At 41.8% G+C, this 12497-nt stretch overlaps 1 protein-coding gene across 2 annotated transcripts in view; it reads right to left on the bottom strand.

The window, feature by feature from the left end:
- Positions 1–12497, bottom strand: part of arpc1a (actin related protein 2/3 complex, subunit 1A) — a 51279-nt gene that overhangs the window by 15632 nt on the left and 23150 nt on the right. For both annotated transcript variants that reach the window (XM_078240133.1, XM_078240134.1), the window contains exons 3-4: positions 10152–10256; positions 4022–4244 (exon numbers count right to left, since the gene is read on the bottom strand). In XM_078240133.1, coding sequence (XP_078096259.1) covers positions 4022–4244; positions 10152–10256 — 328 coding nt within the window. The remainder of the gene's footprint in view (positions 1–4021; positions 4245–10151; positions 10257–12497) is intronic.

Raw genomic sequence — 12497 nt, 5'->3', positions numbered from 1 at the left:
AGAAGACAACTTTCTATGGTGGTTTTATTGAAGCATTTTTAAGGCAGTATAAAACTCAAACCTCGATAATACATTTGAAATTGTTCAAATTCCAGAATTGGTGATGTAAGCTTAAGAGGTAGTGATAACTGCACAGGGAGGAAGAGTGTGTGGAAACTTTTGAGAAAGAATTGGATAGATATTTTAAGGGAACGTATGATTAAGAAGTATCCACTTCAGAGATCAGAAAGTTGGATTGCAGCATTTTTTCCATCTCTGTGGCGTCTATAAAAAATAAATTTAAGTGCACTTTGATCAACACTTGCCAAGTTGGCTGAGCTGGTTAAGGCAGTGAGTAACTGAATTGTACAAACCAGGAAGGTCCTATATTTGAAACTCAATCTGTGATAATTAGCAGAGTGCTAGCAGGAGACTAACCATTATCCACAGTACCCATGGATTTGATGAGCAGAGGGACAAAGATTGGTACTGGATATCTATCTGCCAGTTTATGCTGCAAGGGACACGCATGTGCATCTTAGCTGTGATGCACCCAGTGGTCGAATATCTAGCCAACACTCACTATTTAAGCTTATGTGTGAAGAATTTATTAGTGGATAACACCTAATACCTATGAAATGAGCCATGGGGGAAGGAGTCAACACATCCAGGAGATGAGCTGGAGGGTCAAATACCATAAAACAAATAGGGGCGAATATTCCATGGGAATCAGAGCGGGCAAGGGACAGACCATGGAAAGGTCCATTGACCTCGGGTGGGATATTCCAGTTTCGGGATGAGTGCGACCGGAAAATCCTGAGTCTTTGAAATGGTCTTTGGGTGATATGGTGGCACAGTGGTTAGCACTGCTGCCACATAGCGTCAAGGACCCGGGTTTGATTCCAGCCTTGGGCGCCTTTGTGTGTGGAGTTTGCACGTTCTCCCCGTGTCTGTGGGGGTTTCATAGAACATAGAACATAGAAAGCCACAGCACAAACAGGCCCTTCGGCCCACAAGTTGCGCCGATCACATCCCCACCTCTAGGCCTATCTATAGCCCTCAATCCCATTAAATCCCATGTACTCATCCAGAAGTCTCTTAAAAGACCCCAACGAGTTTGCCTCCACCACCACCGACGTCAGCCGATTCCACTCACCCACCACCCTCTGAGTGAAAAACTTACCCCTGACATCCCCCCTGTACCTACCCCCCAGCACCTTAAACCTGTGTCCTCTCGTAGCAACCATTTCAGCCCTTGGAAATAGCCTCTGAGAGTCCACCCTATCCAGACCCCTCAACATCTTGTAAACCTCTATCAGGTCACCTCTCATCCTACGTCTCTCCAGGGAGAAGAGACCAAGCTCCCTCAACCTATCCTCATAAGGCATGCCCCCCAATCCAGGCAACATCCTTGTAAATCTCCTCTGCACCCTTTCAATGGCTTCAACATCTTTCCTGTAATGAGGTGACCAGAACTGCGCGCAGTACTCCAAGTGGGGTCTAACCAGGGTCCTATAAAGCTGCAGCATTATCTCCCGACTCCTAAACTCAATCCCTCGATTAATGAAGGCTAGTACGCCATACGCCTTCTTGACCGCATCCTCCACCTGCGAGGCCGATTTAAGAGTCCTATGGACCCGGACCCCAAGGTCCTTCTGATCCTCTACACTGCTAAGAATGGTACCCTTCATTTTATACTGCTGCTCCATCCCATTGGATCTGCCAAAATGGATCACTACACACTTATCCGGGTTGAAGTCCATCTGCCACTTCTCCGCCCAGTCTTGCATTCTATCTATGTCTCGCTGCAACTTCTGACATCCCTCCAAACTATCCACAACACCACCTACCTTGGTGTCGTCAGCAAACTTACCAACCCATCCCTCCACTTCCTCATCCAGGTCATTTATGAAAATGACAAACAGCAAGGGTCCCAGAACAGATCCCTGGGGCACTCCACTGGTCACTGACCTCCATGCAGAGAAAGACCCCTCCACAGCCACTCTCTGCCTTCTGCAGGCAAGCCAGTTCTGGATCCACAAGGCAACAGCCCCTTGGATCCCATGCCCTCTCACTTTCTCAAGAAGTCTTGCATGGGGGACCTTATCGAACGCTTTGCTCTGGGTGCTCTGGTTTCCTCCTACAGTCCAAGGATGTGCAGGTTAGGTGGATTGGCCATGCTAAATTGCTCCTTAGTGTCCCAAGATGTGCAGGTTAGGGGGATTAGCGGGGTAAATGCGTAGGGTTACAGGGGTAGGGGGGGGAAGGTGGGCCTGATTAAAATGCTCGGTCGGACAGTCAGTGCATACTCGATGAGCCGAATGGCCTCCTTCTGCACTGTAGGGATTCTATGATTCTATGATTGCTGCTCTATTTAGAGATCCTTCTATTCTAGTGTACATTTCCCTCCAGATGCTCAATAAAACGTGCACATTTTAAAAGATCTTGAGGAAACATATATTTAAGCAGTTTAAAATGTCTTTGTTCAAATCAGCTGGAGGTTAAAACCAACCTGAACAAATTAAAGCTAAAATAACTCCACAGCTAAAAATACATTTGTCATTGAGACAATGACACCTATCTTCTGCAGAAGATGACCTGAATAATCCACTAAATGTGCACACGGTAGCTTGTCCATTATGACTAACAGAAAATAAAACATGATCCAATTTCCTTCTATCTGTTTATATGTTTAACAGAGTCTTTCAGGAATGCAGAGCAAGGCTTAACAGTAAAGTCCCAGCATTTGCAAATACTATGAATTCATAGATACTTAACACAGATTTGCTCTAAATGAACAAAATGTATCAAGCGTCCAGGCAAAGTTTCAAACCATGTTATTTACCATTTATATAAATGCCTTAGATGAAGGGATTGGGTTTAATATATCTAGGTTTGCTGATGATACAAAGCTTGGAGGGAAAGTAAGCTGTAATGAGGATATAGTCTGCAAAGGGATAGATAGACTAAGTGGGTGGGAAAGAAGATGGCGGGTGGGAAAGAAGATGGCGGATGGAATATAATGCAAGGAACTGCAAGGTAAAAATAGAAAAAAAGAATTTTAAATGATGAGGAACAATAACAAATTTTCAGAGGAATTTAGGCATCCACATACAGAAGACAAAAGCAATTAGGAAGGCAAGTAATTTGTTAAATCTCTATTGCAAGAGGGTTAGAGATTAAAAAAGTCTTTTTTTATTCGTCCGTGGGACATGGTCATCGCTGTCTGGCCAGCATTTATTGTCCATCCCTAGTTGCCCTTGGAGGGCAGTCGAGAGTCCACCACATTGCTGTGGCTCTGAAGTCACATGTAGGCCAGACCAGGTACGGATGGCAGATTTCCTTCCCGAAAGGACATTAGTGAACCAGATGGGGTTTTTCTGACAATCGACAATGGTTATCAATAATTCCAGATAATTTTTATTGAATTCAAATTCCATCATCTGCCGTGGTGGAATTCGAACCCGGGTCGATACTCTTCTGGCTTTGAAGAATGTGAGGTAATCTCATTGAAAGATAACTGTCTGAGGGCGTGTGACAGGATAGATGCTGAGAGATTGCTAGCTAGGAGAAACATTGACACTTAATGGGTCATAGTCTCAGGATAAGGAGACAGTAATTCCAGACTGAGAGGCGGAGACATTTCTTCACTCAAAGGGTTGAGTGTCTTTGAAATTCTCTAAATCACAAGGCTGTGGATGTTCAGTCATTGAGATATTGAGGTCGCTAAATTTAAACTGAGGTCAAGATCAGCCATGATCTTATTAAATGACGGATCAGGCTTATGGGGATATATGGCCTACTCTTGCACATATTTATTGTGTTTTCAAAACCCTATTGCATTTTGTTCATCAATAAAACTCATTAATCAACAATCCTATATCATTTTACTATAAAAGCAATGCTCCTATGGCCATTATGCATCTGACTACAGGAAATAGATCATAAACATTTAACAACCAGTATTAACAGCTGAAAACCCAATTCCTTGGAAGGCACCTAATGCTGTCGGTAGTCTTGCATTTATCAAATACTTACTCACCAATCATTTTCTCCTTCAAAGTAGCACACTGAGATCAGGCGAGCACCACTACCTACAGCAAACTTATTTTCCTGAGGAGACCACTTCACAAATGTTGCAGCGCGGTTAATTCTTAGAATGACCAATGTTGGCTTCCACACACCGTCTTTCTGACTCCACACGTAAGCATTACGGTCAGCGCCACAGGTTACAATGCGATCGCTCTGGGGAGCCCAGTCAATGCCTGTACAGAGAATACAACAACCAATTAGTTTAAACAGTTTAAGAATCCAACAACCAAAATATGCCATAAAAGCTGCCCCCACCCCCCCCCCCCCCCCCTCCCCATCGTTTATGTGGCTAGTATGTCAAAAACAGCCAGTCAAAACAAACAGTTCTTGATTTTAATATTCCAACTATAAATAACCTAACTGTTGCTAATTGGTTAATCAGAAATAATGGTCAAATTACACAGTTGACACGGGGGTAACATATATCCAAGTCTAATTTAAAGGATATATATTGGAATTGGCCACAATTATAACAAGTTTAATTATTTTTTGCTTCAGAGCACTAAATTTGTGCTTTGAAATGTAACGTCCAAAGATTCTACAATACTTATTGGCTCAGGTTACTTTATCATACAGAAAGCACAGCCAGATGACATGCCAATCACACTTTCATGCCAATAGGAGATGCAACAAAAGTTCTAATACACTTTCCTCAATCTGCTCATGTTAATCAAAAACCCTGTTGCATTGGTGTGGGGGTGTGCATGCACAACATAACTGAATACAGATTTAATAGAAATTATAATCTTCCTGTGTCTGCATGGCTTTCCTCCAGGTGTTCCAGTATCTTCCCATAGCCCAAAGACGTGCAGGTTAGGTAGATTGACCATGGTAAAATGAACGGGGTAATGGGGATGGGGCAGGGACTTGGGCCTGGGTAAGATGTTGGGTCGGTGCAAACTCGATGGTCTGAACAGCCTCCTTCTGTAGGGATTCTATGATATATGGTTAAAAAAGACTTTAGAAAAGAGTTTAGTAATTCTAAAATATTCTTCCTTTGTAATTCTTCTCTTATAATAATATTCAATAAATGCTATGTTCCATGAATTAGACACTTGCAAAGCACCTGCTGATTCATGCAACAAGTGGTTAGGATCTGGAATAAACTGTCTGAGAGTGTGGCAGAAGCAGGGTTAATTGAGGCTTTCAGAGGGGAACTGGATTATTATCTGAAAAGGAGGATTGTGCGGGTCTATGGGAAAAGGCAGGGGAATGGCATGAGGTGAGGGACAGCATAGACATAATGGCCGAGTCGACTGGCCTCCTTCTGTGCTATAATTATTCTATGATTCCATAACTTACAACAACAACGGACACTCCGTAAAATACTGCTAAAATATTTTATGAGCTCAGTTAGAGAGATGGCAGCATTGTGGTAATGTCATTTGACTAATAATCCAGAGGCTAATGGCTCTGGGAACCTGGTTTCAAATCCCACCTACTCAAGTTCAATTAACGAATCTGGAATATAAAGCTAGTCTCAGTCATGATGATCATGACAATCATTGACTGTTCACTAATGTCCTTTAGGGAAGCCTGGTTTGGCCTACATGTGATTCCAGAAGCACAGCAATGTGGCTGACTCTTAACTGCCTTCTATAATGGCCAAGCAAGCCACTCATTTCACGGACAATGAGGGATTGGTAACAAATGCTGGCCTTGCTTGTGGTGCCCACATCCCATGAAAGAATACAGTTAAATTTTTCCACGTCCCAGATTCTGTCAATTGCCAACACATTCCTAGCATCCTTAATGTTGAGATTTCAGCTCAACTCCTAAGTGAGGTGAAAGCACTGAAACTTGGTTAAAGCAGTCGGACAGGATTTCACCCTCAATCATTTGTAAAAAAGCATTAACACAATAGATTTACTTTGACTGAAGGAAGGCATAACAATTAAATTAACTAAAAAGAAACTGCAACTTTAGCTTCATATAATTATTATGCTATGCAACCATCTTCCTTCAGAAGTGATAATACTGAGACCAAGTAAAAATGGATGATTGTGACTTTCAACTTTAGGGAATTCAGCAAGGTTACTTGGAGTTGCCTGTACAAGACATGCTGTTACACATTCAGACCTGTTGTGGATAAGTTCTCAGGTTCAGTGGTGTCCGTTGCTCCCAAAACTCCAAAGCATTCTGAGCATTAATGCAAGTTGCCTGATGTCTACTTGCGCAATGTCATAAACCAGGCATGTAACAACAGCATCTGCTGCCATCTGGACCAGCTGTTTGTGTCTGTTGCATGTGTACTCACTCTAACATGTCATAGAATCATAGAATCCTACAGTGCAGAAAGAGGCCATTTGGCCCATCGAGTCTGCACCAACCACAATCCCACCCAGGCCCTATCCACATATCCCTACATATTTACCCACTAACCCCTCTAACCTATGCATCCCGGGACACTAAGGGGCAATTCAGAATGGCCAATCAACCTAGCCCGCACATCTTTGGACTTTGGGAGGAAACCGGAGCACCCGGAGGAAACCCACGCAGACACAGGGAGAATGTGCAAACTCCACACAGACAGTGACCCGAGCCGGGATTCGAACCCAGGTCCCTGGAGCTGTGAAGCAGCAGTGCTAACCACTGTGCTACCGTGACGCCCATGTGGCTGGGCAAAATTTGAAATGAATCATTAAGTTGCTTTGTCGCAGTGAGTGAACAAACAGAGCAACAGTTCTGACGAATCAGTATAACTCACCTTTACATAAAATATTAAATAAAAAGCATAGTTCATTTTCCACCAGTGATCATGCTCAGCTATCCTGTAATCATACTCCAGTATTTCTAATCTCTGAAGTTAATAGAAAAGTATATCAGTGTGTAAAATGGGTTACCGATTCCACATCACCTGTTTTGCACTTCCACTGAAGACAACGCCCTTCAGTTTACAATTACAAACTGGATTTCGCTGAATTGTGAGCAGTTGCCATTTCACCAGAAAATGTTTACCCGCGCGTTCAGAACACAACTGGCAAATTACACCCAATGGAAGTCTCTATAACCCACAACATTTAACCTGATTTAGTTGTGTATTTGCCAAAACCTACACTCTGATAGAAAATGATTATCTGATTAATGATCTGCCTCAATTAAACAATAAACGTTAGTGTTTGGCAAGTAATCTTCTAAGTAAGCCTCAACGGTCATCTATCTTCCAGCACGGTTTGTAATTGAGCCTTGGATACTCTTTAAAAATAGAAATACCCAATTTCAGCACTTGAAAAGAACATAGATTTGCTTTGCCCAATTTAATTTTAAATGATTTTATATAAATAGGCAGTACAAATGGCATTAGGCAAATTGAATAATCAATGAGCCCAAAAGAACAGAACTAGGGTTCATGTGATATCACCAAGACATATTTAGTGAACATTTACACTTTTGTCTTAGACATGCACAATGAAGATTTTCCAGTCACAAAACCCACTTACAGTGACAACTCATTTAAATAAGCACATTTATCACAGTAAAACATCCCAAGGCACTTAAGCATGATGTTAATAAAAAAAAGACATTGAGGCAGAAATTAGGAATGATGACCGAAAAAACTTGATTAAAAAGGTAGGCTTTTAGGAGCATATTAAAATAGAGGTAAAGGTGGAGAGGTCTCAGGAGGGAATTCCAGAGCTTATGGCCTACATAGCTGAAAGCACAGTTGACAATGGTGGAGCTATGAAAATCGAGGATATGCAACAGTCCAGAAATGGAATGCAGAGGTCTTGGAGGATTGCAGGACAGCAGGAGGTTACACATATTAGAGAAAGGTGATCCATAGAGGGATTTGAAAACAAGGATGAAGATTTTAAAAAGGGAGCTGTCAAAAAGTGAAGGCCAGCAAACAAAGGGGTGTTATGTGAATGAGATTTGGAGTGAGTTTAAGATATGGGCAGCAAAGGTTTGGATGAGCACATGGGTAGGAGATAGGACGACAGCCTGGGGAACATTAGAAAGTCAAGTCTAGAGATAACAAAAGCATAGATGAGCAATTCAGCAGATGAACCAAGGGGAGGTCAGAGTCGAGCAGTGTTACGGAGGTGGAAGTAGGCAGCTTTGATGATGTTACGGATATGTGGTTGGAAACTCAACTTGGGGTCAAACCCAAATCGGAGGTTCTGAATGTTTTATTCGGCTTAGACAAAGACCAAAGACACTGGACTGCTATCTATTACCAATAATTAGAGGAAACTTCTGTTCACCCAATATTAGATGTTACATAAAGAGTGACAAATCAGGGACAGTTGAGGGGTCTACAAAGCCATACAATCACAGCTGCCTACTTATTGCCTGACTTCACCACTACCTCATCATTTATCAAAGCTCATCTTTCCATTCACTGATCTTTGAATAGTGAAGAGTTTTAGTGATGGAGAGCATTGCCTGATAATGCTCTAAGTGGTCTAGCCAAATCTGGCTACGAATGGTTAAACCAGTTGTTCAAAGGTGTTAAAGTCTGCATCTCTTGGACTCAAGGGAGCAGAGATGAGGTGTACACTGTGGAATGACTAAAGAGATGGGAAGAGGAGGATGGTGCGAGACAGAAAATACTTCTAGACAGTGGAGCATGTGAAATTTAGCAAATCAGTAGCTGCCAGGATGTCATGATGAATGGAGGGCCAAAGGTGAGATGGTTGGGAATTTCAGTGCAGTTGTAAGTGACTTGAGGGAGAGTTTATAAAACATACAGATAAAAGCTGGCATGCCAACAGAAACTGGACTGAAGAAGTTTGCTCTGGAGGAAATACAGCTGTTCTGGTTATTACCTCCCACTATACTCACATGCAGCTCCAAAATTGGTGTTTCAGGCAAGCTATGCTAGACAAGAGCCAGCCTAAAATGTTCCTCAAATAAGCAGCAACAGCTCTTTAATTTGTATATAGTAATTAAAAAAATAATTCATATTGCAAGCAGGAGTCCTGATCCACAGCCTCATTTTGACTTTATATTTTCAACGTGAAGAATAAATCATCTCAGCTTGGAACATGTTCAGGACGAAAGGAGGTGGTGCATAGAACCAATTATTTTCTGTCTTTTGTTTCATGAATTGAAGTTTACACCTCCACTCCACTCAGCTCAACTGCTTAAATTTCTACAACACCGAAAAACTCAGATTGTGGTTCATTTGGTGATAACATGGGCATAAACCTGACTTTCTGCCACTCTCCTGTTAACTACAGACTGTGTTGAAATGTACGTAGGTGATGGGAATTAACTGGTGATTCATTTGAATGAGCAAAGAAAGAATGAGAGTTGATCTCATTCAAACATACACAATTTTGACAGGGCTTGACAGAGTAGGTGCAGGAAAGATGCTTGCCCTGGCTATGGGCGTCTAGAACCAGGGGACATAATTTCAGAATAAGGGGCAGACCATTTAGAACTGAGATGAGGAGGAATTTCTTCACTCAGACGGATAAATCTTTGGAATTTTCTATCCTAGAAGGCTGTAGAAGCTAAGTCATCAAACATGTTCAAGACAGATTTTGATAGTTTTTAGATACTAGGTGCATCAAGGGATATGGGGATAATGCAGAAAATGGCACTGAACTAGATCAGCCACAATCTAGTTAAATGGCAGAGCAGACTTGAGGGACCAAATGGCCCACTCCTGCTCCTATTTCCTAGGTTCCTATAGGTAGACACAGATTGAAACTGTGGTATTGGGTTAGGAAGTATATGCTTCTAATGTATAACTCTAAAAAAAAAATGAAGTGGAGGAAGATCGAATCCAGTTCTAGCCTTTATCCACTGGCTTCTGGAGAAGAACACTAGGACACTTCCATCATTTGTAACAGTTAAAATAAAAAAGAAATGGTTTGAAAATCTGCTTGATTTTTAGGCTAAAGATCTTAGGAAGTTTTCTTCAATACAGTGAGAAAACATTGCATGGTCACTGACTTTATTAGGGCTAATATTTAGCTGCACCTTTGAATGAGGATACGGTATGGTTCAAGAAGCTGATGTATATTAACGTGGAATATTAAAAAGTAGCACAGCTTTATATTTGATGCTGCTCTCAATTCTAAATTTGGAGCATTAATATCTAGATCCAAAAGCACTAATTGTTTTAGTACCTGTTATTCGACCATTATGCTCCTTCAGTTCGTGATTCTTGATCCATTGGTTTCCACTTTTCTTATAAATATGAACCTCATGGTTATTGGGGCTAAGTGCTATCTCTGTAGAAATCAGAAAAATAACGAGTAAAAATTCACATCAATAATCATCAATTCAATATTAAATGTCAGATATAAGGAAGGGTCATAGAATCCCTACAGTGCAGAAAGAGGCCATTAGGTCCATCAAGCCTGTACTGACAACAAGCCCACCCAGGCCCTATCCCCATAACCCCACATATTTACCCTGATAGTCCCCCTGACACTAAGGGGCAATTTAGCATGGCCAATCCACCTAACCTGCACATCTTTGGACTGTGGGAGGAAACCGAAGCACTGAAGGAAACTCACGCAGACACCGTGGAGTAGGTGCAAACTCCATACAAACAATCACTCGAGGCCAGAATTGAACCCAGGGTCCTCAACGCTGAGAGCGCAGCAGTGCTAACCACTGTGCCACCCCTTCAAACTTTGAATTCAAGATTTAAGGATAACTTTAGACTTGAGGTAGACTTGACGCCAAATCTTGGGAAATTGTTTGGCTCATATTACACAGCATTGAACTGGTCAGTTGCAGATTCATCTTAAGAAATGGAAGTACAGTTATAAACTCCTGGTGACTTTCCAATTGATGTATATGTAACTGTAACTCAATATCTGATCTGAATTTAATACTTGACATCCAATGACAGAAATCTAGAGAAAAACATAATATACCAAATCACATCATATAATTCAGTCTGTGTGCTGCAAATTGTGTAATCTTGAAAACTACAACAATGGATCAGATTATCTGTCTATAGTGATGCAACTAAACTGATGCTACTTCACTTACATTAAGTTATTCTACAATTTACAGAAGGAATCTTGTACGATACTAAAGTACACCATGCAAATATGATAGTGGGAAGCACCTGTCTTCTAATTCCACCTGTTTCTTTGGCAATTAAACCAATGTGGTGGACACTGGGGGCTGTTCTTTTCATATGCAAATTTAATTTAGTGAACATATTTTAAGATAGTGCGGGGGGGGGGGGGGGGGAAGGGGGATCATTAAAGGAGGACACAGTTTTTGTTCCTGCTCATTTAAATTAGTGTTTTGAACCAAGCAACTTTAATTGATTCAAAAAGTACACAAAGTATTGTAGAACCAATTTTAGCAAGCTGACAGGGATAGCAAAGTATAAATAATTAGGGGACTAATTTACATATTGCTTCTCGGTCTTCTGGCTAAGATCAACCATTGGATCAGATCCAGGATGGGGTGCAATGTCTTGCCAGCTTGGATCTTGTTTGCCTCTCTTGTGGGGACCATGAATTGGATTCAATTTGAATTTGGTTTTTCGAGTGGGCAGAGAGGTGGATTCAGGTCTGCCTGAGTCATCCATTGATTTTAAGGATGGAGGAAATTCATGCCGATGTTTATGCCTCACTCAAGCCTCCTTGCATCTTTCCTCATCTAAATTCATCATTTTAATCCTCTATTCCCTTCTCTTTGCCTCATGTACTGTCTTTTTAGTGCTCAGATTAAGATTTCAAATCCGTGACCTCTACCACCTAGAATGACAAGGGGCTGCGGCTGCACTGGAACACCACCACCTGCAAACTTCCTTCCAAGTCACACACCATCTTGGAACTATATTGCCATTCCTTCACCTTTGCTGGGTCAAAATCCTGGAGCTCCCTTTAACTGCACTGTCAGTTCCTACATCACATGGACTACAGTGGTTCAAGGCAGCAGCTCACCAGCACCTTCTCAAGGGCAATAAGGGATGGATAATAAACGCTGGCCTTGCCAGCAATATCCCATGAACAAATAGAAAAAAAATTAAGTCATGGATTTTTTTGCTGATCTCTGGATTGCTTATGTAATCTGGCATCATGGTGGCACAGTGCTTAGCACTGCTGCTTCAGTGCCAGAGATTCGGGTTCGGTTCTGGCCTCGGATGACTGCCTGTGTGGAATTTATATACGATATGTGCTGACCCATGATTCCCCACGTTCTCTCCCTTGTCTGCGTGGGTTTCCTTCGGGTGCTCCGGTTTCCTCCCACACTCCAAAGATGTGCAAGTTAGGCCGTGATAAATGGCCCCTTACTGTCAGGGGTATTAGCAGGGTAAATACATGGGGATATAGGGAGGGGGGCCTGGATGGGATTGTTGTTGGTGCAGGTGCAATGGGCCGAATGGCCTCCTGCACTGTAGGGATTCTATCAATAAAAAGTAAGTATAACTTTAAGAAATAAGTTGATAATAAATAAATCAAAGAGCATTTTAAAAATCCTTACCACTACAATGGAAGATG

The sequence above is a fragment of the Mustelus asterias genome, chromosome 23 (assembly GCF_964213995.1).
Source record: "Mustelus asterias chromosome 23, sMusAst1.hap1.1, whole genome shotgun sequence".
NCBI lineage: Eukaryota > Metazoa > Chordata > Chondrichthyes > Carcharhiniformes > Triakidae > Mustelus > Mustelus asterias.
This window is presented reverse-complemented; position numbering and strand designations above follow the sequence as displayed.